Raw genomic sequence first — 25,392 nt, 5'->3', positions numbered from 1 at the left:
TTTTAGAAATGGTCTATAGGGATCTTGTGGAGAGTATCGTGTCTTTTAATATGACTATGTGGTATGGAGTTCTGAATGTTAAAGCAAAGCAGAAATTGTCTAGGGTGGTTCATGTAGCTTATGCAAGACACAAAGACAACTGAATTATTTATATTTATGAAAAGTTAAACAAGGCTTCGTATCACCCATTACATTCTAAATTTCATTTACTATCAAGGAGATGTTTTAGACAACCTTGGGCCCTAAAAATGTGTACAAGATGTCATTTGTGCCAACTGAATTTTAAATGTTGAGACATGAATATGAGTAGGGATGGATATGTACGCATATATTGTATATTATGTACACATTGGAATGTCATTGTTTATTGCTATGTTCTGTTGGTGTCCTTGTATATGGTGTATATTGTGAAGCAAAAGACACATTTACACTTGTGGACAATAAAGGAACCAAACTAAAGTGGCAGGTGAGTGTATTTCTTGTGTCTTTTTCAGTATAAATCATCCATTTTCATTTTATGGAAAATAACTTGGACATAATTTTTTGTTTCATGTAAGAAAAAAAATGTCAGAATGACATGCAGGTGAGTAAAAGATGCCAACATATTTATCTTGGGAGAGTATTATTCCTTCAAAAAACTACTGAAAGTTCAGGGAGAATACAAGGACATACTTGAGCCCAAATTCTGATTACCCAACGGGCAGTAATCGAAATCAAACTACTTCATCTACTGCGCCTCTCTAAAAGAATGAGCCCCCTTCCATCCAAGGGCTCCAACTCAACAATAAGACCTTTGTTTTAGCCAGGAGTGCTGTTGTGTATTTTGAGGCCATGCGGGTTCTTCTCTAAGCTCCAGTAAAGCCCGTGCCCAAAGTGAGAGCCAAGTTGGGTTGGGCCGAGTGTGAGAGAGCGCGCCATGCTTCCTCGTCCGGCCCACAGTCAGACATCAGCCACACGGATACACGCTGCCAGAGGAAGCCAGGACTGGAATGAGCTTGCCAAGCTGCATCTGTCCACTGCCAGGGCTTCCTCTCCTGTAAATGTTAACACTTTCCCTGGAGTATAATGAGGTGGATTAGATTGAGTTTCATTGCTAAGTTGCTTGTCTGGAAAGCTGTTGTGTTGGCTGCGACGGAGGGGAATGAAGTGGAGGAACTAATTGTTTGAAGGTGTGAGAGAAGGAAGTAATCTACCTATAGTTCCCTCAAAACCCAATGATCAATTTGAAGGTGGAAAACATAAGACGCCAGTGTTATTTTACCATCATTGATGTACTATTATAGCTTTTGTTAATATTTTAAATACGCTCTGTTTTTATTCAAATTTTCGTTAAAATTTTAATAATTTTGCAGATTTTTTGCCATTTTAAAATGATTTTTTAATCAATAGTTTTTTATTACGCTTCAATACTTCAATTTAAGCTAAACAAAAATGAGAAATGTTGCAGCTGAATTTTATTTTATTTTTTGTGTTATCAAATCGATTAATCGCATCTAACAAAAGTTTGTTTATACATGTGAGTATATACACTCACATGTATATACATGTACACTATATTGCCAAAAGTTTTGGGAAGCCTGCCTTTACATATACATGAACTTTAATGACATCCCATTCTTAATCCGTAAGGTTTAATATGGAGTTGCCCCCCTTTGCAGCTATGACAACTTCAACTCTTCTGGGAAGGCTTTCCACAAGGTTTAGGAGTGTGTTTATGGGAATTTTTGACCATTATTCTAGAAGCGCATTTGTGAGGTCAGACACTGATGTTGGACGAGAAGGCCTGGCTCTGCAGTCTCCACTCTAATTCATCCTAAAGGTGTTCTGTCGGGTTGAGGTCAGGACTCTGTGCAGGCCAGTTGAGTTCCTCCACACCAAACTCGTTCATCCATGTCTTTATGGACCTTGCTTTGTGCACTGGTGTGCAGTCATGTTGGAACAGGGGCCATCCCCAAACTTTTCCCACAAAGTTGGGAGCATGAAATTGTCCAAAATGTCTTGGTATGCTGAAGCATTAAGAGTTCCATTCAATGGAACTAAGGGGCCAAGCCCAACCCTTGAAAAACAACCCCACACCAAACTTTTCACACCAAAAATGCAGTTAGGCAAGTACCGTTTTCCTGGCAACCGCCAAATCCAGATTCATCCGTTGGATTGCCAGACAGAGAAGCGTGATTGGTCACTCCAGAGAACACGTCTCCTCTGCTCTAGAGTCCAGTGTTGGACGCTTTGCATTGCACTTGGTGATGTAAGGCTTGGATGCAGCTGCTCTGCCATGGAAACCCATTCCATGAAGCTCTCTACACACTGTTCTTTAGCTAATCTGAAGGCCACATGAAGTTTGGAGGCCTGTAGCTATTGACTCTGCAGAAAGTTGGTGACTTCTGCACATGGTGAGCCTCTGCATGCGCTGACCCCGCTCTGTGATTTTACGTGGCCTATCACTTCGTGGCTGATTTGCTGTTATTCCCAATTGCTTCCACTTTGTTATAATACCACTAAGAGTTGATCGTGGAATATTTAGAAGTGAGAACATTTCACGAATGGACTTATTGCACAGGTGGAAACCTATCACAGTACCACGCTTGAATTCACTGAGCTCCTGAGAGCGACCCATTCTTTCACAAATGTTTGTAGAAGCGTCTGCATGCCTAGGTGCTTGATTTTATACACCTTTGACCATGGAAGTGATTGGAACACCTGAATTCAATGATTTGGAGGGGTGTCCCAATACTTTTGGCAATATAGTGTACATGTACACACACATATATTATATCAGGGGTGTCCAATCCTGCTCCTGGAGGGCCACTGTCCTGCAGAGTTTAGCTCCAACCCCAATTAAACACACCTGTACCTGCTAATCAAGGTCTTATTAGGCATATTAGAAACTTCCAGACAGGTGTTGAGGCAAGTAAGAGCTAAACTCTGCAGGGCAGTGGCCCTCCAGGACCGACTTTGGACAGCCCTGTATTATATAAACACAAACTTTTATGTTAGATTTGACAGCCCTAATTTTATTTTATTTCAGTACATGTTTATTTCGAGTAATGCATTTTTATGGTTTTTAGTTTCAGTTGGTTGTCCCAAAAAACTGTCACCATTTACTCACCCTCGTGTCATCATTTCAAGTCAAGTCACTTTATTTTTATAGCTCTTTATACAATACAGATTGTTTCTAAGCCACTTTACAGTGATAACAGGAAAATGATTAAATGACGCAAACATGGTTCAATTTGACTGTAAAGTAGCTCTAAAAAGAAAAGAAAACCGTGTCATTGTTCAGCTGAAGTCAGCTCAGATATTTTAAGTAATCTTGAGGCAGCTCTTTCCATACCAACGCTGCTATTAAAGAGATAGTTCACCCAAAAATGAAAATTCTGTCATCATTTACTCACCCTCAAGTTGTTCCAAACCTTTATGAGTTTCTTTGTTCTGCTGAACACAAAAGAAGATATTTAGAAGAATGTTTGTAACCAAGCAGATAGAGCAACCATTGACTACCATAGTAGGGGAAAAAATTCTATGGTAGTCAATAGTTGCTCTATCTGCTTTGTTACAAACATTCTTCATTCTATCTTCTTTTGTGTTCAGCAGAACAAAGAAACTCATACAGGTTTGGAACAACTTGAGGGTGAGTAAATGATGACAGAATTTTCATTTTTGGGTGAACTATCCCTTTAAGTTTCAAATAGGAAAAAATATAGCATTGAAGTATCAGAAAGCTTTCAAAGTATCACCTTAAAAGCAGTCCATATGAGCCAAGTCAGTGAAATTAAATAATTAGAGAATTAATCAGATTTGTGAACCGTGGTTTGTGAACTGGTTTATTGGAAAGCATAACTTCAAAAAACTGACCGGTTCACTGATTTGGTTTGCAAATCATGAAGGTGCATAAATTATGAATTATGATTTTTTTTTTTTTGGGTGAATGATTTCACGAATTTGTGTTGGAACAAGTATGGATAAGGTACCTTTGGAAGTGGGTCCTCCACCTCATGTGCCTCCGAAATAAAATGCTTTGATTAATTTGCAATATAAAAAAATGCACTAAAAGAGGAAACTAGATTGTTCCTACAGCGTAGTAAGGTAAGCTTAACCCTGTAAATTGGGAAATCGTCATTTAAAAAATTAAGCGCTGTGCTCAAAGACATTTTACTTAAGACTTTAATGATGACAGGTCATACTTTTAGATAGACAACATTATCTGACAGCAGAGAGGATATATGGACATGGTCCCTGATGTCCAGACAGAACACAGTGCAGAGAGGATGACAGCTGAGCTGTAGTGCTGCCCTCATGCTTCTGTCCTGGTGAGAACTGAGCCGAACTATTGAGATGAAGTCTGAAACAAATAAACAAACAAAAGAGATGACAAATGCAAAATAAAAGTAATATTTACCACTTTAAATTTAAATGAGACTTTTTTTTCAGGAGTACAGTAGGTGTTTGATGTGGAGATTGTACATTCCAAAAATAATATATTTCCTTTTTTTTATTGTTATATTTTTTCTGCCTTTTGACAATATTTTAATTTCTCTGCCAGGCTAGAATTCGGAATCGAAAACTTCAGGTCAGGAATCAGAGACTGATTTCCCTTTTATTGATCCCTTTGTGTGCATTTTAATGACTTCATCATTCAAGCGCAAAAAGACCAATGCACTGTTCACAGAAAGTGTGATTTTAAACCATTCAAGCACAAGAAGAGCCCCAATGCAGTTCTCTCTGCTGCGCACACATTCAAAATAAGCCGCCTCTCATACTGAATAGAGTTCTCTTCTGCACCTTTTTGCACTTGAACGGACAAATAAACAGAAAAAAAAGTCAAAATATCCTCATAAACAGTCGGTTATGTCTTAAATATATGTAAACAGTTGGCAAAGAAAGTGCATGTGTATCAGTATATTGGATCTGTGCAGCTCTTAAAGTGACAGCAGCCTAATATTCCTGCTGCCATCTCTATAATAAAGTCAATCGAAAATGAAAAGCAAATTAAAATCATTGTGATATATATAGACACACACGTTTTGGGTCGATGCACAAAGGCTGCATATATTTGAAGAAATACAGTAAAAACAGTAATATTGTGAAATATTATTACAATTTAAAATAAATGTTTTATATTTGAATATATTTTAAAATGTAATTTATTCCTGTGATGAAAGCTGAATTTTCAGCATCATTACTCCAGTCTTCAGTGTCACATGATCCTTCAGAAATCATTCTAATATGAGGATTTGATGCTCAATAAATATTTCTGATTATTATCAATGTTGAAAACAGTTTATTTATTTTTTTCAGGATTCTTTGGTGAGTAAAAAGTTTCCAGAACAGCATTTATTTGAAAAAAAAAAAAAAAAAAGTCTTTAAAACTACAATATGAGTAAGAGGTCGAATAAGATAAGAGGTCGCTTATTCAAAACAAAGGTGTAGATTGATGATGCATTGATTTCACGGAGCTTTCATTATGCCGCAGATTAATGCTTCCACTTCTTCTGCTCATGCTCAACGCAGTGCTGTTTTATCATATTAGATACATTTGAGTGTGTTGAAAGTTACGGTCCGTGTCCTGATTAAAATTGCTTATTTCTATGGATTTAAACATTCTTGGAAACATTGGGAAAATGTAAGTACACAAGTCAACAAAATATATAACACTGTCAAGTGGGTTTTGGATATTTTAATTTAAAAAATCTTTGCTGTAAAAAAAAAATCTTACTGACCTCACATATTGAGTGGTATTACACACACACACACACACACACACACACACACACACACACACACACACACACACACACACACACACACACACACACACACACACACACACACACACACACACACACACACACACACACACACACACACACACACACACACACACAACTTTATTATTACAAACAGTTATTCCATCGAGTGACAGCTATCCATTGTAGCAATGGGAAGTATTGTGCAGACAGAAAGTCTTCCTATTGATGGAGAAAGGCATATTTATCACAGATTAATTGCAATTTTTCTGGCAACTGGAGACCTAATGGTTTCTGTGTCAGATTAGGAGAACCGAAGACCCACTAATACATAAAAACACCTTGTTCTCCTAACAGTGGATGCGTAATGCTGGAAGCAGATGCAACAGCAACAGCCCCCACACTACAAAATCTTCTCCCATAAAACCTTGTTAGAGGCCTATATGTGTTACCTTGACGACCAGAGTCGGCTTTTGGACTCCCAACCAATCGCAGATCTGATTCCTGTGGGTCCGCACAGTGGTCATGTCACTTTCCCTAAGACAGGAAACAAGAAACGGCCATAAAAATCAGTAGCTGCGCTGAAGTTCTTCATCATAATCCTCCAACAAGCCCAGTTTCAACACTCACCAATTAGTGTCACTAAGCGAGGCCATGACATCAGCCAGCACTTGATCATCGCCAATGACATCATCGTAGGTCAAGAGCATCTCGTATACCTGGCTGGCAGTCGTCTTCCGGATCTACAGACCCAAGAGAGACAACGGAGTCAGAATTCCATCAGAAGTGCCTAGACTAAGTCTGGGCTGAAGTGGTCTGCTAATGGCCTTACCACAGGGAAGGGGTGACAGAGTAACATCAACAGCTGCACCAAGACATTCTTCCTCACGTCACCCTGGAACTGCACCATTCCACAGAGCCTGCGGTGAAAGAGAGGGAGTCAATCAGAAGATTGATGCATGATAAAGCATATTTTAATTAGTGATCTTGATATGCCAATATCTTAGGGAGTAGTGATAGAGGCTATATGTGATATTAGCATGTATGGACATTCCCTCAGGGTTACAGGTGCTGTAGATGCTCAGTGTGATTGTGATAAACTCCCGACTTCTAAGATCATATAACTGCGTGACGCAAATTACGTTAATGATGCAGCTTCATGTACTTCTGTCAATTATTTGTGCCAATTTATTTTAATGCGTTAAGGACTTTAAATGAATCGCACGTGTTAATGCGTTAGCAGTGACAGCCCTACTAATTTTAGATACATGATACAGCGGCTAATTGGATATAGCATCATAGGGCCTTATCATACAACCGGCGCAAGTGTTTTTTGCTAGTTTCAGCCCGATGCAGTTATCGTTTTCACATCCAGCACCACGTTGTTTACATTTGCGCCCATTTGTTCGCCCATGGGCGTGCTGGTCTGAAAACTGCCTGGTGCTCAGGTAGTTCCAATTTGCATGGCCGGAGAATTACGTTTTTATGCAGTATTCAAATGCACACTTCAGAAAACCTTGCAGATGGATTCACCAATGTTTGTGAGGTTTGTGGAATTAGATGTTTGTTTAAACATAGTTGTCTGATGTCATTTGCTGAATGGCGATGGTATATGAGAAAGTATTACAGCGTTTGCTTTTCTACAACTACTAATAAAAAGGAAAACGCTATGATACTTTTTTTCATATAGCTTACTGTTAGCTTTGTTTAACAGTTCTGGCTTTTAGACAGAACTTTGACACTTTTAGGCCAAACAAACAAAAATATTGCCCGACATCAATATATATATATTTTTTTATATATCTTCAACTTGGAAACCGTGTGAATGTGCTCTCTCTGCTCTGAGAAAAAATGATGATGATCTGAAAACACTAGCAAACATGTAAGTTGGATCTCACTGCAATATTTTGCACAAATGAAAGTGTAATACAGCCGGTCAGGTTTCTTTCATGGTCAGTTTGCTGCGGTTAAATCTGCGAGCAAACCTCAGTGATGAACTATAATAAATCCAAACATGAATCTTGACTATATTGTTACTGATTGATGTTGATTGTTGCTAAATAAATGCACACAACTTCCGTGCCACAATACAAATTAATTTTTGATGTTTTAAAAGGAAAAACATTCATATAATTTGTAATTGTTGGGAGTTGATATTAGGAATTTCACTGGTTTAGCTTTTAGAGAAGCTTCTTGTTGTACAACTTTTCATAATGTAAAGAGTGTGTTCATTTATATGATAAATATAATACATCAGGAAACTAGATCAGGTAAATATCTAAAGGTGAAGATACTGAACCACTTTGATGGCAGACTTTGCTCGGGCATTTCAGAACAACAAAAACAGCATTTCAGAAGCTGTGCAACGAGATCGGTCCGCTGGCTAGTCCGGTTATGCAGTCCTGTCGTGCAGTCAAATGATTTTATTTGATGCATATAGTAGAATTTATTTGGAAAATGTTTTTCCATTGTAGTTTATGCACGTTTCCTTATCGGATATAAAAAATAAAACAAATTAAAAAAAATTAAATATCATTAGCCTCATAGCATAATTGCCTAAGTCATTTTTTGGCAAAATATGATCTGGGCAATTATGCTATGAGGCTAACGATATGTTTTCCAAACGATTACATGCAAGAACTTGGAACTTTGGAGCTACAGTACATTCCAAGAACTAGATTTCTCAATTTCCACATCCTTAAGGCAATTTCACACTGCAACGACAGACGGCAACAGACACTTCGACGGGTTTCGTCGGTTCAGTGTGTTACCACTGTTGTTTTCGTTGGTTAAACATGCTGAATCGGAACTAGAATGTCTGAGAATGGATGTGCTGTAATCTAGTGATCATCAGCGTTGATCTGCGTCTGTCAGTGCAGTTTGAATCTGCCTTTATTTTACCCATGTATCCACAGAGTGTTGGAAATGCAACTGCACTTACACAGCTATACATGAAAACAACTTCTGGACATCCTTGGACTTCTTGATTTCCTCCTTACAGAGCGACAGCAGCTCTACGCAAAAAGGATGACTGAAAAAAAAAACAATGACATCGGATTAAAACAAACCAACACACACACACACATATTCACCCTCTTTCTCTGTTTCAACATATGACTTGGCCTGGCTCATCATAAGTTCTCCCAAAGGTTCCCTGTGTGAGTCCTTTCTGTGTATTTCTGTCATGATATCATCTCTCCTGCCGAGCTCTGGATGGTTTGTGTATCTGAGCCAAGGGAGGCAGTAATGTACGCTGGGCTTTCCCACGCTCACCTCTCCTCGCTGGTGAAGAGTTCAAAACAGCCATTAGCGAGAAGTTGGTCCACCATCTTCAGCAAAGGCACAGAAACTCTGTGGGCAGATCATTTTATATAGTATAAAAATACAAAATAAAATCTTATTTGGTTCGCAGCCAGCAAGTTCCAAAAAATATTTGTCTGAAAAAAATGTATGCATGAAGCATTTTTTTGGTGTTGATTTTCAAGCATATACACTATCACCATGATGTTACTTTACTGATACTGTGATTTAAGATTTAAGATACCCCCCACCTCTTCCTCACTGCATTTGTTTGACATATGCAGCGGTTCTGTGGCTATGCTGTGTTTTGCGGTGAAGTTGTACCTGTCATTGCGCAGGTTATCTCTGAAGATGCGTAACAATGCGTCTCCAAACTGCTGAAGCGCTGCAACATCCTGCTGAATGCCCTTCAGGTACTCAAATAAAGACTGAGAGGAAAAACGCACCTGCAGACACACAAAAGACGTTTTCACTAGTGAGAGATGGTTTAAATTATTTCTGTTCATTATTATTTGTAATTATTAATATAATATATCAACAATATTTAATTTATATTTCTTTTACCGGCTATTTAGTACAGTAAATGTTTTGCTTGCTTTTGGATGATTAAAAATAATTAGGTCAAAATGTGAACCCATGTCCTGCTTGTGTTCTTAACATCTATTTTGAGTAAAAAAAAAAAGTGTATTTAAAAAGCTAAACTAGTTGGTTTTACAGGCAGGGCTTAGATTAAGCCAGGATTAGGCTTTAGTTTAATTAGGACATTTAAGTTGCTTTTATAAAAATGCCTTAGAAGAAAAAAAAAACAATACTTGTGTCCATCTTGAGACAAAACAATGGCATGGACATGTTTTAAGATATGGATTTTAGTCTGGGACTAGACTTAAGACTTGTCTGTGAAACCAGGGGTAAGTGTTTTAAATCAGAAGTCACTCTTCCGCCGGAATTAGACTCGCGTACGGCCACCAGTGATTAGTTATACATATGGATACTTTTCTTACAAAAACGCATTGCTTCGCTTCAAAAGTCCTTTATTAACCCCCCGGAGCCATATGAGCTACTTTTATGATGGATGGATGCACTTTTTTGGGCTTCGAAACATCAGTTACTATGCACTCCCATTATAAAGCTTGGAAGAGCCAGGATATTTTTAATTAAACTCTTAAATTAGATTATGATTAGATTAGATTGTGTTCGTCTGAAAGAAGCAAGTCATATACACCTAGGATGGCTTGAGGGTGAGTAAATTATGGGATTATTTTCATCTTTGGGTGAACTATCCCTTTAAGGCACCAAATGAGTCAAGGCTGCCACTAGGACCCCTCAAAAATATCTTGTTTTATGTGACACTGCATGAGATAAATGTTAAAGTATATGATACATTGTACCTCAAAACTGTGTTGTGGCGTTTAGCACACAAAGGGAATGTTGAATATTGTAAAATAACTAACGATTTTTCATCCTTTTTGTCCTTGGCTGTTATACTTATCTGAAGGTCTTACTTTAAATGTTCGTAAGTGTATAAACTCCCATTTTCGTAGTATATATGGTGCTGCAAATGTGCTCTCCTCCTTACGGTGTTGCACACAACATTGCATTTATATGCATATGTAAAGTTAGTAACACTTTAGTTTAGGTTCCAATTCTCATTAACTAGTTGCGTATTAGAATGCATATTACTAGGACATTGGCTGTTTTTTAGTACTTATAAAAGCACAGGCCTTATCATGTATGATCATATTCTATATCTCTGCATTCGCCAAAGACCAGCAATTTCCACCACAATGTTTATATTATTATTTAAAAAAATTACAAGTTCAAAGAATTCTTTAACAAATGAAACATGCACAGATGAATCATTCACAATAAGATCTATAGCATGCATTTATAAAATAGTAGGGCTATCAAAATAAATATGTTAAGGCACTTTTGTAGCTTTTATAAGGATTCATCTATAGTAAACTTAGAATGTATGCATGTAGACTGAAGTGTTTGATAACTTTATTCAATTTCTGTACATTTTCTACCTGTTAAACCTACCTGAAAATCTTAAAGTCAAAATCAACGAAAGCAATAACCAATAGAAAAAATTGAGCCCTGATAGATTGAAGAGCAAGTGAACGTGACATTTATTATAATGGGTGCATGTGAAGATTGTTTTAAGTTTACTTAAATTAAAAGTCGTTATATATTTAAAGTCTAATAAATGTTGAAATCAATAGATTTCAATAGGTTTATACTGTAATGCGGAAAGCATATAATTAATGGCTAAAATTGAGAAAAAAAGTCAATTTCATAGAGATTCAGTAGCAGTATTGGTATTAGTGATGCTGGCCTTCTTTCAAAAAAGAAAAAGAAATAAGATGGCATTAAACAAATCATTTAAAATATATGCTACTGTCTTTATGTTGTTTCTACATTAATTTGGAGATAAGGGGCCTTATCATACACCCGGCGCAATGCGATGCCAGGTTCGACGCAAGTGTTTTTTGCTAGTTTCAGCCCGATGCGGTTATCATTTTCACGTCCAGTGCCACATTGTTTAAATAGCAAATGCACTCGTGCTCATCTGTTCACCCATGGTCTGAAAATGAGGTGTGTTCAGGTGTGTTGCTATTTTGATGCAACTGTAAACGACTGTGCCATTGACCAACAAAAACCTGGTCTAAAGTCAATAGCCCAGTATTTTTTGTGATATTTAAAAGGCGCGTAAGTAATATGCACATATAGGCGGGTGCACAACGCACGTACACTCTGCTTATTACACACACAGGGATGCGCAGAAGCACACAAACATTTAAAAAAATACAAATTCCTTGCTAGAGAAGTGTGTAGTCTTTCCGCTCGGAAATTATGCCATGGTGCAAGCGCAACTTGCTTTTAAAGGGAATGGGAGATGAGACTCTGATTGGTTTATTGCACGTTATGCCCAAAACACACCCATGACTCATTAAAAGACTAGGTACAACCCTTTTAGACCATGTGGCTGGCGCGTCAACCTTTTTTTGGCATGCGCTTCAGATCATGCGCTCAGATTGTTAAAATAAGCCCTAAATGTGAAATTATCCCATACATACACATATATATATATACACACATACATACATACACACATACACACATACATACATACATACATACATACATATATATATAAACATTTAAATGTTAGGTGCGATTAATCAAGATTAATTACAGAGAAATGTGCGATTAATTAGTTAATTGTTTTTTATCGATTGACAGCACTAGAAAATAGATTTATAAATAGATAGAAAATATATTTGAATTGCATTTCACCTTTAATTCAGATAGTCCGATTCAGTCCAAGTCATGTGAAGTAATGGTACTTGGGAGCGTAATGTACGAGATAACATGTTCCTATATTTCCATAGAGAAAACATGTAATAATCCGCAGAGAAAACCATGTATACCCATGTAAGGTATCAGTCCGGACTTAGCTGTCCAGAGGGATCTGAGCTTCAGAGAGAAGCTCGATCATTCAGTGCTGAGTCTGTGAGAACCGCTCATTTATCCAGCAGTTCTGGCACAGAAAGATCACCCAGTTCCAGGCTGAAGGTGAGAGCGTAACCTCTGCCGTGGCTCTAATCAAAGGAGAGGGGGAGGAAAACTCTGACGCATCTAATGGGGGACTCATTTATAGGTCCAGTTGGCAGATGAGTTGACGTTTACTATGCTCGAAGCTCCCGTTAAAGGCCTTTACATTATTTGTTCTTCCTCAACAAACACTGGTGGCTATAAATAACAAAAGGGCTTAAAATCATGCTGATGTCCCAACAGCCACAGGAGCAGAGGCACTGAGCCTAAAACACTAAGAAAGTGGGATGGAAAAAGGCTTTATATACAGACATAAGAATTTAAAGCCACAATATGTAATTTTTCACCGCTAGAGGTCCCTTATTCAAAACAAAGCCGTAGCTTGATGATGCCTTGATTTCGTGGAGCTTTTATTATGCCTCAGATGAATGCTTCCGCTTCTTCATGCGTATGTGGGGGAAAGTGCTGTTTTATTATATCAGATACATTTGAGTGTGTTGAAAGTTATGTTATAATGTTACTCCGTGCATTCGCTTGACGGCTACTATGAGACACTTGTTCACACTGCAGTGAGCTAGATGGATATTAGGCATGGTAAAACATGGTACTCGCGGTAAATCAAGAAAACAAGATTTAAACAATAAGACTAACTGTGTTGAGCTATATAACAATCATTCGTTCTCTGTCAATGAATGTATCCAAACAGTTGCTCACCTGTCTAATAAAACAAAATAAAACTGGAAATCGAGGATAATGTGGGTATGATGTCATTGACAGGCGACGCACGGACACGGTCAACAAAATATATAACATTGTTCTACTGGTTTTGGGATTTTCTTTAAGCCTAAACCAACCATGTGATTTTAGATTTATTCGATAACTCCCTGCCTGTTTTGACATGCTAGTTGCACTACATGACTTCATTTGTATGTTTGAATTGCTTCATTCAAAATACATTCCTTTGTTATCAAATTTTAAATCAAATGACTAATGTTCAATCTCTATTCCCGAAATGAGTAAGAACAAGCGATTTTCTTTAGAAAAACACAAATTACTATTCAAAAACTTGGTGTCAATAAGATTTTTTTGTTCCACAAAAATATTAAGCAACAATGTGTAAATGTTTTAACACTGATAATAAGAAATTTTTCATCATTAGACTGATTTCTGAAGGATCATGTGACAATCATAGGAAAATTAGTAAAGAGAGTAAGAATAGGAAAAAAAGAAAAGGCTAATCAAAAACAGCATTATAGCAAATAGGAGAAAGGAAAAGATCAAGTGTATGAGAGCTGATGAGCTGAAGATCCCTCCATGGGCCCTCAGTCACCACCAAAAGCATGAGTGCAAATGCGAAGGGACACGGTGCCAATCCCACTTGCTCCGTTCCAGCTAAATTTGTTTTGAAGGAAACTTGGCACACTGGAGGATCTGTGGTTTTGCCTCTAAACCGTTTACACCCTGTGCACTTTGAGGTCACGATGGGCACAGATTTGCATTTGTGGAAACATTTCAGTTTATTCAAACACATGCCAGAAATATTCTTAAAACACCAAAGCGTTTCAACACCAGCTTATTTTTGAAAACCCAAAATAACCGACTACTTTTGTGTTGCAATTCTTGCAAATCTGAAATGAAGCAATGCAAAGTAAAACTACATGGTCTAATAGTCTCAATTTCCCTGAAACTATTCACACTCCTGACCACAGACACAATAGACACTCTCTGGAGAACAGAGTGTCGACGGCTCCCTCTGTTGGTCACTTTTGTGTCTTTTCTCACCATGCTATTTATTCTAAATTGAACCATTTCTCAACTTACTAACCCATCGCATTTTTCCCTCACAAGCTTATTCTGATGGCTGTGGTCTGGTTCTGTGGTAGATTTATTTTCAATCAGAGGTCAACCCATTCCATGGGGTCAGAGGAGTAGTTACAGTAAGATTTCTATATTTATTATAATTTATATTTTTAATAAATGTATACTTTTATTCAGCAAGGATGCATTAAATTGTCAGTAAAGACATTTCAAATGTTACAAAGATTATATTTCAAATAAAAGCTGATCTTTAAAATGTTATATTTATCAAATAATCCTAAAACAAATATCATGGTTTCAACAACATGAAGTTTTCAGCATTGATAATAATAATAAATGTTTCTTAAGCATCAAATCATATTAGAATGATTTATAAAGGATCATGTGACACTGAAGACTGGAGTAAGTTGAATACGGAAGGTGGTCTGGTGGAGGATAGATATTTTACTTTATAATGTGTTAAATATGGATATTTTTCTTACAAAAACCGATTCTTACAAAAAAAAAGGCCTTTATTAACCTCCTGGAGCCGTGTGGATTACTTTTATAATGGATGGATGCACTTTTTTGGGCTTAATTTTGGGCTGCCATTATAAAGCTTGGAAGAACCAGGAATTTTTTTTTATATAACTCCGATTGAATTTGTCTGAAATGTCATATACACCTAGCATGGCTTGAGGGTGAGTAAATCGTGGGGTAATTTAAATTTTTGGGAGAACTATCCCTTTAACAAATGTTAACAAATGAAACCTTATTGTAAAGTGTTGTCTTATTAATCTACAGAACAAAATTTATGTTTAAAAGAATGAACGTTTTTATACTGCGTTTTAACCTTTACAAAAGGTTAAAATCTCCCCCCTTATTTAACAAATTATACTTAAAGCCTCTCAAGGGAATAAGAGGCGGCTGAGGGTGAATTGTGTTTTAATGGTTGTGTTTATGTGGTAACCTACTGTAGATTCGGTTAGGCCACCCACAGACACGGAGAGGCCCAGGAGCGTGTGGTACTGGTACTGAGGCAGACGCAGCAGCTGCGTGATATGAGGAAAGGCCTGTGCTGCAGCGTTCCAGTTCAAGGAGTGTCCCGTCTCTCTAGGGTACATGTAAAAAACACCAGAGATCAGGGATAAACACGAATGGAGCATTTGGGATGAGACTTTTATTGAACTTCAGCTAAAATGTTATGCAATGCAAATAAAAAGATGTGCTTTCCTGAAACGTCAATGCAAAAGTGCACCTCCCAACTTTGGTGACATAATGTAAGCCGTGTAAATGCCTCACGCATCCGTTGCATGCAAACCAGAGGTACAGAGAGGTGTAGGTAGACAACTAAGACACCTAAACCAGTATCGAGGCCAACAAAATCCATACATTTTTGCTCAATGTCAAATAAACTAGAAAAACTCTTAACCCTCTGAGGTCGATGATTGCACTGGCGCAACCGCATCGTTTTTTTTCTTATCAGTGCCAAAGAGACCCATATATATTTTTTTAATCACTCGGGCAAATGTTACACATTATAATCTGTGAATTTGTTTATACTCACAATAAAAACAAAATGTTGTGCTTTTTGCAAAATATTGCAAAACAAACATGATGTGCGTTTTGCAGCCTCTCTGTCAATGAAGTTCAATCTTGTCTTCAGAAAATGAACTGTAACTTAGTGAATACTTGTCACACAAACATGAGACATATGTCTAAAGAAATGTCTCATTGTCCACTAATGTGGCTACACCCACGGAGCGTGCGTTCTTTTGAAAGTCAAATACTGACGCGATCCATGCGAGAATCTCCGCCTGCATCAACTCGAAAAAAAAAACACTTCGAGTGCAAGTACTTTACATCGTTTTGAGAATAATCCTGGAATCATTTACCTCAGAAGAAAAGGTCATTTTGGTAATTTTTTTAGGGAGATGCTAACGGTCTAATCAGATTTAATGACCTATGCTAAGCTATGCTAAAAGTGCCAGACCCAGAGATCTGCTGAATGGATTCGAAAACTCAACTGTTTAACTCTAGGGGAGTTGGAAAATGAGCCTATTTTTTTTTTAAAAAGTGGAGTGTTCCTTTAAAGCGGCCTGTGCAAAACTGTACGGAAACGGTGACTGAGAATTGCAACGTCACTTTTTTAGTGAGTGCCCTCGTGCTTTCATGGATGCATCAGGTGTAAACCATGTTTTGGTCAGATCGGTTTGTTTGCTAAATTCTGATTGGGTGAAAAAACTAGCACTAGCATGCAAATATGGCGGAAATATTCATTTTGGTATTCATTTTAATATTCATTTTCATTCATTTTCGTCTTGACCCAAAGATTCCAATGATGTAAGACACTTGAGACGAACAGTCTAGGAGCGATTTCTGATTTTCCATTACTGTAGCCCCCTATGGGCCAATCAGGATGACTCTGTGCTTGAGTAACGAGAAATACTTCTACGTCTCTAGACCTTACGGTTTTCTTCTGCACAATCAGCTTAGGGAAGAAAAATTATATTAATAATAATAATAAATATAGCTGCAAGCAGCAATTATCGGGGTTCAAGTGCTTTCGTACACATTTTTCGCAAAACACAATTACGGTGATTTGTGAGTAAACAGTAGGTCTGTTTGTAGAACTGGGTTCCCGAGCACGATTGGACCCCTGTGGCACTCACAGAGGGAAGATGCTCAGTAGCTCCTCCCGGTGTGGAATGTGAGGAACAGCGGGCTCCGTGCTATGGAGCAGACGCAGGAAAACTGTGCCAGCATGGGCTCGGTAGCGGTCGATCTTCTCTGCAGCCTGCTGGGCCAGGCAACACATCATACGCTGAACACTACAGAAAATGAGAAAAATATCTGTGAGCAGTCTGCAATGTGAACTTGGTTAACTGTGACAGAGGTTAAGGGAGACTGATAGTGCCTCACAGGTCAGAGGAGAGGAGCTCTGGAGCAGACGCCACCACCAGCAGGGTAACGTCCATGAGACTGCTCATTGCTGCCGCCCTCACCCTGAAACAGAACGAGAGCGAAGATTGTGAGCTACACTGTGACTGTCAGTAACCGCACAAAAGATGCTTTAAATATTTGTTGAAGCTTTGTTCGTCATGAGGGTATTATGACAATTACACATGTTGATTGTTGACATTTTCAGCATAATGTTGAGGTTTTGCTATGCCTGGAGGCACCTGTGGGGAATTTGAGGAATGCACCACTCATGGGGCAGAGAAACACAATCAATATGCTCTGCATTATTCTTAGGCTATAGGGTAAAGAATTGCAATAGCTGCCACTTTAAGTTTAAGTTCCGGCCAAATTAAGTAAAATTTAAAACTGGTCAAATTTTAAACTTAAAATTTAAAAGCTAAATTAATGAAATCAATATACCAGGGCCATACACGATTGTATACATTAAATGAAAAATAATTAGATACATTAAATAACACTTAAAAACATTTGAATTCAAATGATCTAAATGCTTAAATTGTATAGCATTATTTTATCATTAATCCTTCTAAATGACTACCTTAAACTGATTCAACTTATATAATGAGGATATAAGGAAAAACTTACCCAAACAAGAGTTGTTTTATGGAACCCATTCAATATTACTATACAATAATAATAATAATAATAATAGTTTTTATTTTATTTTAATACATTATAAAAATGAAACAAACAATAAAGAAATAGTACAGCAATACTGTTGTTCTGTAAAATAAAATATTTTAATAAATAATAATAACACTTATTATTGTCATTATTAAAATATTTTTATTTCACTTAATTATAATAATTAAACCATAAAATAAATATATCTTACTATAGTAATAATATTTCACTGTAAATTATGTTTAAAAAAAATATATAATAACAATACATCGTTTTTTTGTTGTTATTATTATTATTATAATTAAAATATTTTTATTTATAACATTTTAATAATCAAACAAACCAACAAAGATGTGTATTACTATAGTAAAACTATTGTACTGTAAAATAAATGTTTTTAAATAAAAAAATAAATAAAAAAATAATAGTTATAGTTGTTATTTTTAGCATTAAATATTTTAAATTGTATTAAATTATAATAATTAAACAAACCAATAAAGAAATGTATTACTATAGTAATACAGTATTGTACTGTAAAAACATTTAATTTAAAAAAAAATGAATAATACATTTATTTTACAGACCAACAGTAAAATGACAAGACTAAAAGCGTAATAATAGATGTTTAAATGTTAAACCATAGAGCTTTTATTTTTGGCAGAAAACTGCAAGGAGACCGTTTTGTTCATGATGTAACAGATGCAGTTCATGTGGAGCAGCATTTACTGTGACCCAAGGCAGTACCTTTATTTTGAGGTTTGAGTACCATGATGGCACTGTTGCACTTGTATACTGTGCAACACAAAAAAGGCATGTGAACTTACCAGGCCCCTACGTCCCCTCTGCTGTCAGTGCTGTAATCGTTCATACAGCCCAGCAAGGCTTCATACACAGGCCTTATGTTGCCCTCACACAGGACGCGGTCCGGGCTTCCTCGCGCACACACTCCTACAGCTACACACACCCTGAGAAGACAAGAAAGCACAGGGCACATGGACATGCAATGCAAGACGGGACAAAGCAGTGAAACTAGACATGAATTTCAGGTCCTGCAGGAAGGAGCAGGCGTTGACCAAGCTGGCTCACGCTAAGCGCGGGCAGACTGGTTCTTCAAGCGCAGAGGAGACAGGAGAAGGTGTTACTCACTGAGACATGGCTGTGGCCGCATCCCTCCTGGCTTCTGTTCGACTCTCCTGTTTCTGGGCAACTCTGCAGGCAGCCTGGAGCCCAGGCAAGATCTAAGGAACACGTAAGAGTATGTATACTCAGCCTAACGGCTCAAATTCAGACTTGAGCTGAAAACAAGAGGCGTTATGAGGTGCGACCTGCTGTAGTTTGCCATGGATCATAAACGGAGGCAGTGAGCCCAAGGCGAGAGCGCAGCCACAGCGCGTCAGAACCTCGGGACTCTCCAGGGCCGACAGGTATTGACTAACCAACTGTTCTGTATGGCAACAAATGGATGTAAACAAACAATAAATGGCAAAAACTATGTGGACACCTAATAACCACACCCATAAGTGCTCATTAAACGTTTAACTCTTTCCCCGCCATTGACGAGATTTACAAGTTTTTTCGGCAATCTGTGTTTTCACTGTTATACGGTAGGGGGGGGGCGCAGTTACAGATCTTCTGAAATAGTAAAGCATCTCTAGATCCAAAAACAAGTGAAGATGATGATCCGAGTAAACCAGAAAGAGCGGATAGAAGCATTGCTTACGCACAAGTAAGCTAACGTGATCACCAAATATTCAACAGCATATAATTCAAAACTACCTAATGTTACTGAATGAAATGTCGACCCAGGACAAGCTATATGCTGTGTACCTAACACAGTATTCCGGTACTAAAGGGTGGAGCTAGACTCACTGCAGAACGTTGATTGGGTGACAGAGAAGAATCGGCACTTGCGAGTGCTACAAGGAGAATGCCAACACAAGAGGTCCTTTTTTTAATACAGTTGAAACAATACTGTTTCTTCTTGTGACAAACAGCCACATGCCGAGAAGCACGAACAATTTTTCACAAATTTTAAAAGTTTACCTATAAAGCCAGAGCAGAACTGTTGTGCTTCTCTGAGCAACACACAGTGGTGCTTCGTTTCTGAATGAGATTGCGTCAATCAGGGGTTCAATTACTTTTGTAATGTCTATTTGATGCTTTTCTCATTTAACACAATAATGACTTTAAATTATCTTTCTAGGGGTAATTTCTCAACCAAATTTGATGTGTGATTAATTTGTGATAAACTACATTAATTAATCACTGTATCTCGTAAATTAATTGCTTGACAGCCCTAATAAAAATGAATGATGGTAGAATAAAATGTTTGTTTGCCTTTTTTAAAGCAGAGGCTCTGTTCTTTCTTTTGATATATTGACTGTTAACAACTAAATATTCTGGGGCCCATGAACATTTTTTAAATATGAGCAAAAATGCTGGCGCTGGTTGGCAACTTAAAAAATTAAACGCTGGCGGGGAAAGAGTTAATATCATAACCACAAGCGTTGCTCACTCCCTTGTCTGCTATTGTGTTAATTGAATTAGTTTCCTGTACCTTGCATTTTCAAGTCTGCTACTCCAGGTTCAACCTGATAATACTGCAGACACAACGCTGCCAATGCTGAGACTGCGGCATCCTACAGAAAACACATAATATTCTCAGAACGACCACATTCGGTACAGTTGTAAGGCCTTCTGGGTGCAGATGCGGGGACTGTACCTGTATACTCCGCCTGGGCCCGCCGGAGAACAGGTGAAGGTTCTTCAAGGTGTCGTCTATTAGCCATTGCCAACCAGCTGCAAGAAATCAGAATACACATTAACTCAAAATAACAAATAAGCCGACAACATTACAAATCCATCAAACAATCACTCCTCCGTGACATTTGTGCTTAAACACACTTAAATAATGCAATTGTAAAGAGGTGTGGTTCACTCACTGATAACTGGGTCATCTTTAAAAGGCATCTTGGAGAGGGAGAGCTTTTCAATGAGGCCACAGACTGAAAAAAAAGACAAAGGAAACAGTGTAAAAAGACAGTAACTAGGCCTCTGTTTTGTTGCTTTGTTGCTCAGATTCAGAGACATCGGGAATGTCTTAAACTTCTTTTTCCTGACTATTAATCACTGATACTTCCACTTTGCAAAGCATTTCCACTTTGAATCAAATTAAAGAATTTTACTTATATTAACCCTTTGATTTTATCCTTATTTTTTATAAAAATAATGACAGTACATCCCCTGGACATACATACATAAATATGTATTTTTTTTAAAGAAACAATGTAACAGAATTATAAATAAAACTACAATTTTTACATTTTGTAAAGAAAAATCGTGCTTGCCCATGCAAACAAGAAAAAAAAAAAGGTTAAAAAAAGGTTAAGCTTTCTTTATTTCAAGATGGTAAGATGCTTAATGAATTTATCAGGCAGCATTATAGCAACACCAGCTGCATTTAATAAGTGAACGAGAACACTTTTTGTGCAAAAAAATAAATAATAAAATACTCTACGTTCTACACTGGTTCATTATTGGCCAGCTCCTGCCTCAGCATCACACGCATGGGTTGTGGTGCTCAGGTGAACAGTGTTGGCCAATAATGAGCCGCTGTTCATAGCGCTGTAATGTGTTTACTACGTCAACAGCGTAGGAGAATGATATTGAAGAGATTGTTGACTAAAGTCGTTCTTTTTGTGGGGTTTTTTGCGCACAAAGAGTATTCTCATCGCTTCATAACATTAAAGGAACACTCCACTTTTTTTGAAAATAGGCTCATTTTACAAGTCCCCTAGAGTTGAATAGTTGAGTTTTACCGTTTTTGAATCCATTCAGCCGATCTTTGTATCTGGCGGTAGCACTTTTAGCATAGCTTAGCATACATCATTGATTCTAATCAGTCCATTAGCATCTCATTCAAAAAATGACCAAAGACACTTTTAATATTATTCCTATTTAAAACTTGACTCTTCTACAGTTATATCGTGTGCTAAGACCAACTGAAAATGAAAAGTTGCGATTTACGACACCTATATGGCTAGGAACTACTTTTTCATTCCTGCGTAATAGTCGCGGATCTTCGCAGCCGTACCATGGTTGCAGCAGCACAATGATATTACGCAGCGCCTGAAAGTAGCCCCCAGCTAGGTAACTTTCGATGTGACCGGCACTAAGTTTGTGTAGTTGCAGAGAAAGTTTCAGGCTTGCAGCCGACAAATTGTGTTGTGGATTTAATTGTGTGATTAGTCATGGTTCTGTGTATTGTAAAGGGCTGTGATAGTAAGTCGAAGGTGTAAACTACCACCATGTTTCACAGAATACCAACGAATCATTGCGCCGCTGCAGCCATGGTATGGCCGCGAAGATCAGCGACTATTACGCAGAAATGAGAAAGTAGTTCCTAGCCATATAGGTGTAGAAAATCGCAACTTTTCATTTTCAGTTGGTCTTAGCACACGATGTAACTGTAGAAGAGTCAAGTTTTAAATAGGAAAAATATTGAAAGTGTCTTTGGTAATTTTTTGAATGAGATGCTAATGGACTGATCAGAATCAATGATGTATGCTAAGCTATGCTAAAAGTGCTACCGCCAGATACAAAGATCGGCTGAATGGATTCAAAAACGGTAAAACTCAACTATTTAACTCTAGGGGACTTGTAAAATGAGCCTATTTTCAAAAAAAGTGGAGTGTTCCTTTAAAGGGATAGTTCACCCTGAAATGAAAATAAAGCCATCTTTTACTCACCCTGCTGTTGTTCTAATACCCTATGTCCCGGCTCGCATGCACTCTCACAGGAGCGTGCTCAGAGTAACGGCCGAGCTCAGTATTTTGAGTGAATAATATGGTTTATTTCTCGTAAAACTTTACAGTATTCCTCCTGAACACTTTCCATATATGGCGCGCTCGTCTCACTGTATCATTACGTGAAACTTTTGTATATTTTTTTGTAATGTTTTAGCCACGGTCGCTATTCACTGCCATTATATGGAGGAGAATTCATTAAATCCATTAAATTTCTGCTTTTGAGGTCCGAAAAAGATAGAAGGACATAGGGCATTAGAACAACAGCAGGGCGAGTAAAAGATGGCTTTATTTTCATTTCACGGTGAACTATCCCTTTTAAGTTTGAACCACTGTATTCACATGGACTATTTTAATGATGTCTTTACTATCTCTATGGAATTGAAAGTTTCAATGATGTTGCAGTCTATGTGGGGTCAGAAAGCTCTCATATTTAATCAAAAACATATCAATTTGTGTTCTGAAGATGAACGAAGGTCTTTCGGTTTTGGAACGACATGAGGGTGAGGAATTAATGACAGGATTTTCATTTTTTTGGATGAATTAACCCTTTAAGGATATACGGGGCAATTTTGGACACATCCCACAGAAGCAGTATCACAATAATACCGACGTAGTGCGGTCATAGGTGTATATTTGTACGGAACTTTCCGTTTTATAATAAGTTATTCCATAACTATTTAAAACATGCAGCACTTAAAAAAGCGAATCCAAGTGCTGAACTCCCATCAAGCTAGTCGCGATGAAAATAGCGTGTGCTTTTTATGATTATGATAATCTGTAGGCGGCGCATAAAGATGACCTTTGAGGTGGTTTTCATTGAGTTGATCAGAGTCTTACAATCACCCGCCATCACAACCACCATACAATCGGATAACACCAAAGCCTGTAATTTTCTTCTGAAGAAAATGTTCTGGTGGTTTGCTAAGGGATTTTTGTACTAGCCCAAAGTCAAAAGAGCCCACCCTAAGTCTTATTGGTATTCTGGCTCCTATATGACTTAGGTCCCTCCTTCCACCTTCAAGTGGATTTCTGCACCCTGTTTATGTTCTGGCTGAACAAAATTATAAGTGGTACACACCTCTCCTTAATTTGCGGTCTTATTCATGTCTGTATTAGAAAGCTAAAGATTTGTTCAAACCACTAACCATTAGTATGATCTATAGTAGTAATGAGGCTTGCTTTATGTCACATACACTTATACATTGGTTTGTCATTTCAACAAAAGAAGCCCAATCAATTCTACAGAAAAAATGTTAATTGTCAGGTCAATTATCAGGTTTCTTACCAGCTGGTCTCATTAGTTCTCCACCAAATCCCCTAGGGTTAAATAAAAGAAAAAATCAGTTACAAGCTATAGACAAAGTGCCTCTGAAAAGCTTTGATGTCAATTATTGTCAGGTTCTGAAGCAAGTGCTCACCTGTACTGCTTTCTGTCAGAAAGCTGAAGGGAAGAAACATATGTAGGATCAGTTGCAATCAACCACTTTCGATTTATATTTCAAGAAATAACACAAGAGACTCATTCTGCAGACCTTTTGATGAACGTCTTTAAGGCCTTCAATGGTGTCAGAGGACAGGAAGTCAGTCACTGACCTACAAGGAAACAAATGCATTAAATAAAATAAAGTTATGGACAGGCGAAACTTTAATAAAGAAAAGCAGGTGTAACCTATTGTTCTGGGTGGCCAGCTCATAGAGAGCATGAGTGATCTCAGCACAGGCCAGGATAGCGCCGTGACGGCCGTGTAAATCCATCCCTGTTGCCATGGGCAGCAGCTGGGGTAAAACTGAAATAAAAAAAAGCAAGAGGGGAAAGTGCAATAACTCTGATGACATGTAAAAAATAAAAGATAATATTATTTTGCAAATGACAACAATCGTTGCAATCATAATCATGAGCAAAATAATCATTATTATCAGTTTAACCACTATACAACATGACGAAAATGTGAATTTTCATTGGCAAAAACTTGACTAAACAACAACAGGAGAAAAGGTTGAGTAAATATGCAAAAAATGAAATGTACATAAGACTAAATGAGAAAAAGAATAGCTGACAAACTTAAAGCTATTCTCACCTGTGTTGGCCATGTATTCAGGAGCCTGGGCAGTTAGATTGTGCAGTGCTTTCGTGGCCAGCTCTCTGATCACCCTGATAAATGTGAATACAGCTTCAGTTAAAAATATAAAACCAAAAAACCCGAAACAGTACACAAACTTACCCGTCCCAGTGATTGATTTTCATAGCCACCAAGTGGTCAATTAAGGGTTTGGTGTATTCCTCAAAACCAGCGATGTAGACACTGAAAAAAACAGTCATAAATTAGTTTTACAAAGCCATTTCTGACTGTTGGAATTCAAAAGGCAGATTTTGCTACAGTACTTAAGAACACACGTAATGACAAGATGATTTGTTCATATGCGCGTGGATGCATGCGGGCGGTCATATGCTAGAGCATTTGGAAGGTTTTTTTTTTTTTGGTGAGAAATCAATCAGACCCGATGGACCAACGAACCAAGCTGTATCATAATTGATAATGGGAAATGTATTGTGTATTTCTGTGTGTGAGTACCTCTTC

General features: G+C 37.6%; 1 protein-coding gene across 2 annotated transcripts in view; it reads right to left on the bottom strand.

The window, feature by feature from the left end:
• Positions 1-3,115: 3,115 nt before the first annotated feature.
• The window catches only part of tbcd (tubulin folding cofactor D), a 48,891-nt gene continuing 26,614 nt past the window's right edge, over positions 3,116-25,392 (bottom strand). The window contains exons 18-39 of one of the 2 annotated variants that reach the window (XM_079825276.1): positions 25,036-25,116; positions 24,892-24,965; positions 24,483-24,600; positions 24,346-24,406; positions 24,232-24,254; positions 24,099-24,130; positions 20,948-21,010; positions 20,728-20,804; positions 20,563-20,644; positions 19,331-19,449; positions 19,152-19,243; positions 18,830-18,970; positions 17,322-17,405; positions 17,072-17,230; positions 15,374-15,512; positions 9,372-9,493; positions 9,021-9,098; positions 8,689-8,778; positions 6,580-6,667; positions 6,378-6,490; positions 6,200-6,284; positions 3,116-4,342 (exon numbers count right to left, since the gene is read on the bottom strand). In XM_079825276.1, the coding sequence (XP_079681402.1) occupies positions 4,328-4,342; positions 6,200-6,284; positions 6,378-6,490; positions 6,580-6,667; positions 8,689-8,778; positions 9,021-9,098; positions 9,372-9,493; positions 15,374-15,512; positions 17,072-17,230; positions 17,322-17,405; positions 18,830-18,970; positions 19,152-19,243; positions 19,331-19,449; positions 20,563-20,644; positions 20,728-20,804; positions 20,948-21,010; positions 24,099-24,130; positions 24,232-24,254; positions 24,346-24,406; positions 24,483-24,600; positions 24,892-24,965; positions 25,036-25,116 (1,936 nt within the window). In that variant the 3' untranslated portion in view covers positions 3,116-4,327. Of the gene's footprint in view, positions 4,343-6,199; positions 6,285-6,377; positions 6,491-6,579; positions 6,668-8,688; positions 8,779-9,020; positions 9,099-9,371; positions 9,494-15,373; positions 15,513-17,071; positions 17,231-17,321; positions 17,406-18,829; positions 18,971-19,151; positions 19,244-19,330; positions 19,450-20,562; positions 20,645-20,727; positions 20,805-20,947; positions 21,011-24,098; positions 24,131-24,231; positions 24,255-24,325; positions 24,407-24,482; positions 24,601-24,891; positions 24,966-25,035; positions 25,117-25,392 lie in introns of both variants that reach the window. The other variant, XM_079825277.1, reaches the window with a different exon arrangement.

The sequence above is a fragment of the Gobio gobio genome (assembly GCF_949357685.1).
Source record: "Gobio gobio genome assembly, chromosome: 1".
Classification (NCBI taxonomy): Eukaryota; Metazoa; Chordata; class Actinopteri; order Cypriniformes; family Gobionidae; genus Gobio; species Gobio gobio.
The sequence above is the reverse complement of the archived record's forward strand: the minus strand, read 5'-3'. Positions and strand labels throughout refer to the sequence as shown.